The sequence below is a fragment of the Oncorhynchus kisutch genome, linkage group LG22 (assembly GCF_002021735.2).
Source record: "Oncorhynchus kisutch isolate 150728-3 linkage group LG22, Okis_V2, whole genome shotgun sequence".
NCBI classification, from domain to species: Eukaryota; Metazoa; Chordata; class Actinopteri; order Salmoniformes; family Salmonidae; genus Oncorhynchus; species Oncorhynchus kisutch.
In genome coordinates, this window is record NC_034195.2 from 37981822 (window position 1) to 37984944 (window position 3123).

General features: G+C 45.5%; 1 protein-coding gene across 1 annotated transcript; it reads left to right on the forward strand.

Moving 5' to 3' along the window:
* The first annotated feature begins 789 nt into the window (after positions 1 to 789).
* On the forward strand, positions 790 to 2851 carry mterf2 (mitochondrial transcription termination factor 2). Its single transcript, XM_020457023.2, has 2 exons — positions 790 to 893; positions 1317 to 2851. Exon 2 carries the CDS (start codon positions 1328 to 1330, stop codon positions 2471 to 2473), a length of 1146 nt encoding a protein of 381 aa, XP_020312612.1. The 5' UTR covers positions 790 to 893; positions 1317 to 1327; the 3' UTR covers positions 2474 to 2851.
* Positions 2852 to 3123: the final 272 nt, after the last annotated feature.

The following is a 3123-nucleotide window of genomic DNA, read 5'->3' on the forward strand; positions in this document are numbered from 1 at the left end:
TTATGCAGCTAATTGAATGGATTTTTTTTTACAATGATGTCAGTTGCTGTGTCCCCAAAAATTGTCCAACCTCAGTCTTACTCCCTGGCCTTTACAAAAAGTAAGGGGTGCTGATTACATGCGCTACATACAATAGTATTGCTGATTAGGTAGATCAGATCTAATTTTGCAATAGTACCTGCCTGGCTGCCTGCATTCAAGCCATTATCCCCAGGTGCCTTTAAACATTATGCAGACTTACAATAATGAGCTCCAATTTCCTCTCAGTCACCAGATTGGGAAGCTACATACATTTCCTGAACTGGGCTGGAAGAACAGCCTGTGGAGCTGGTGATCAAGCAGTGTGATTAAGCCCCAACTGTGAGAAACTTTCCCTCTCTGTTCACTCCAGTTTAGCTCTGTGCTGATTACAGTGATCAGTGTCTGTCCCATATGTTGCTGCTTCTGAGATGCATCGACTGCTATTTGATTTGAAATATACATTTGCCAAAATACCCTAATTACTGGAAGTGTATGGTGCAAGACCAGAGCTCTGTAAAGATAAGAAGATAAGAGAAGGATACTGGGGGTTGTTACTGCTCTGCTTCCTACAAGCAAGTTTAGTCAGAAGCAGAAGAAAAGCATTGCTACATTACATCTCTTCTGTGATCTATATGATCTATGTAAACTTAGTTTAGTATCCATTTTAAGCTGGAATAGTTTTAGTCTGCCTTTCAGCGGCTGGAGTGATGAGTTTAGATTTTTGCATAGTGTCAGCTGTGCATTACCGTTCTTGTACACTTAGTTGCGCTGTGGTGTATCTGCAGCTAGTACCACACAGCCATACACCAAAGAAGCAAAGATCAGTTTCATAACGAAACGTCACATCCGCTGAACGCTGCTAACAAACTCAGGTACTGTGATGTACTTCTCTTTTGTTTCTGTTTGGAAAGTACAAGGGAAGTGAATGAACATGCATTTTAATTGAATCAGTTGTCAGTTTGCAAAAGTTTTGTCTTCCCAGCATCGTCAGATGTCATCACAATTGATCCTGCTTGCCTTTAGCAACCTATCATAGCTGTCAAGGCAGCTAGCTAATTTAGCTAACCTTAGCTAGATGACTAACTCAGACATTGACAGACCAATGTTATGACCATATGACTGATGTGATATTTGTACAATTCTTCATTATTACTAATTTGTTAAGTGCTGAGTTTATGTTCCCTTTGTTTTGATTCACAAAAAAATATATGTTTTGTATTTTTTATAGTCGAGTCTGTAGCAAGCTATCTAGAAAAGGAAAGGTCATATTACTATTTTTGTTATATCACCCCTAGGTCAGACCTGCATGGTCTGTGACTGTGCACACATGTTGCGATTAGTCACAACGTTGCTATGCCGCCACTGTCAGTGGATTCGACGTCTCCCCCCTCTCAGGGTCTTCTCAAACCCAGGAGGCACAGCAGAGAACCAGGTGACCGTGGAAGCCCTCTATGACCTTTCTGTGGACATCCAGAAGATCCGCCAGCTCAAGGGCTGGGTCCTGCATCAGAGCCCTGCCTATGTGAGTGAGACTGCCAGCCTGCTGCGGGACATGGGAGCAGAGGGGCCCATGATTGCCCGGGTCCTGGAGCTCTACCCCGAGGCGGTCCTCTGCAGCCCGGAGCAGCAGCAGGCCCAGAGGGAACTGTGGAGGTCCATCTGCCCCAGAGAGAGAGACCTAGTGGGCATCATTGAGAAGTTTCCCGCCTCCTTCTTTACCTCCAGTCACCACGCCAACCAGAGGGCCAACATCGACTTTTTCCAGAGTTTACACCTAAACAAGCGCATTGTCACCAAGCTGATGGCCAGCGCCCCCCAGAGTTTCAGCTGCCCCGTGGGGCAGAACAAGGAGATGGTCTGCACCCTGCAGCAGGCCTATCTGGAGCTGGGGGGTGACGCAGCTAACATGAAGATCTGGCTGCAGAAGCTGCTCAGTCAGAACCCCTTTGTCCTCCTCAAGCCCCCGGAGGTGCTGAGGGACAACCTGCTGTTCCTCAGAGACCGGGGTTTCACCACCTCAGAGCTCCTCCGCCTCCTCTCCAAACTCAGGGGGTATGTTGTCGAGCTCAACCCGGACAGCATGCGCCACACCCTGGCCTACTCGCAGGAGACCCTGGGCTGCTCAGAGGCTGAGCTCCGGGACATGGTCCTCAACTGCCCAGCCTTGCTTTACTACCCTGAGGTCATCCTGGCTGAACGCTTCGAAGGCCTGCTCAGAGCTGGAGTCACTATGGCTCAGATTACACAGACTCCGACCGTTCTGGAGCTGACCACACAGATTGTAAGTTACCGGATCCAAACACTGCGGTCATATGGCTATGATGTACGGACAGGCAGCCTACAAGCCCTCAACGGCACTAAGAAGGACTTTGAGATGAGTTCTGGTAAACTGCAGCTGCGTCGGGAAAGACCACTTTTCAACCCTGTTGCCCCGTTAAAGGTTGATGATTGACCTTGATTTCATGGTCTAAGATGCAGAACATTCTTATATCACCATAGGGAGAACTTGAATCAGGATTTTCTTTCAGCTGAATGGTATTACTGAGTTTAGGAGACGAGCTTGCCTTGAAAGTAGTCTTGCACAGCAGACAATTCCTCCCCAAAGGCATTTAGCCTGGGGATAAGGTTACCTTGAAAGAGGCAACGCATCATTTTATCTGTGCAATATTTAAATACTATTAGGATAACAATAATATTTGGATATTATGATGCAATGTTGAATACGTGTTAAACAGATGTTTTGCTGTGTGTTGTGAATTGCCTGTGTATTGAAGCCAATATATGTCAAAATAACCCCCCCAAAACATCCTAATAAAACAATTAGATTATTCATGGTTTTGTGTATGAAAGGTATCATTGAGGGTTCACTTTTATAAACAGTAATGAGCCATAAACTTGTTTGCTCTACAGCCAGTGTCATTGTGGATAACATCATCTCAGTGTCTTGGTGGCAGCATCACTTTTGTCCCCTTAAGCAAGTGTTTTTTACAGGGTTTTGTTTTATTGGCTGATAAGATTTCTAGTCTTTGAAGTGCTGAAATCAAATACCAGGTCATTTCTACCTGACTGGAAAAGCAAAATATGATTTCTTTGGTTGGATTT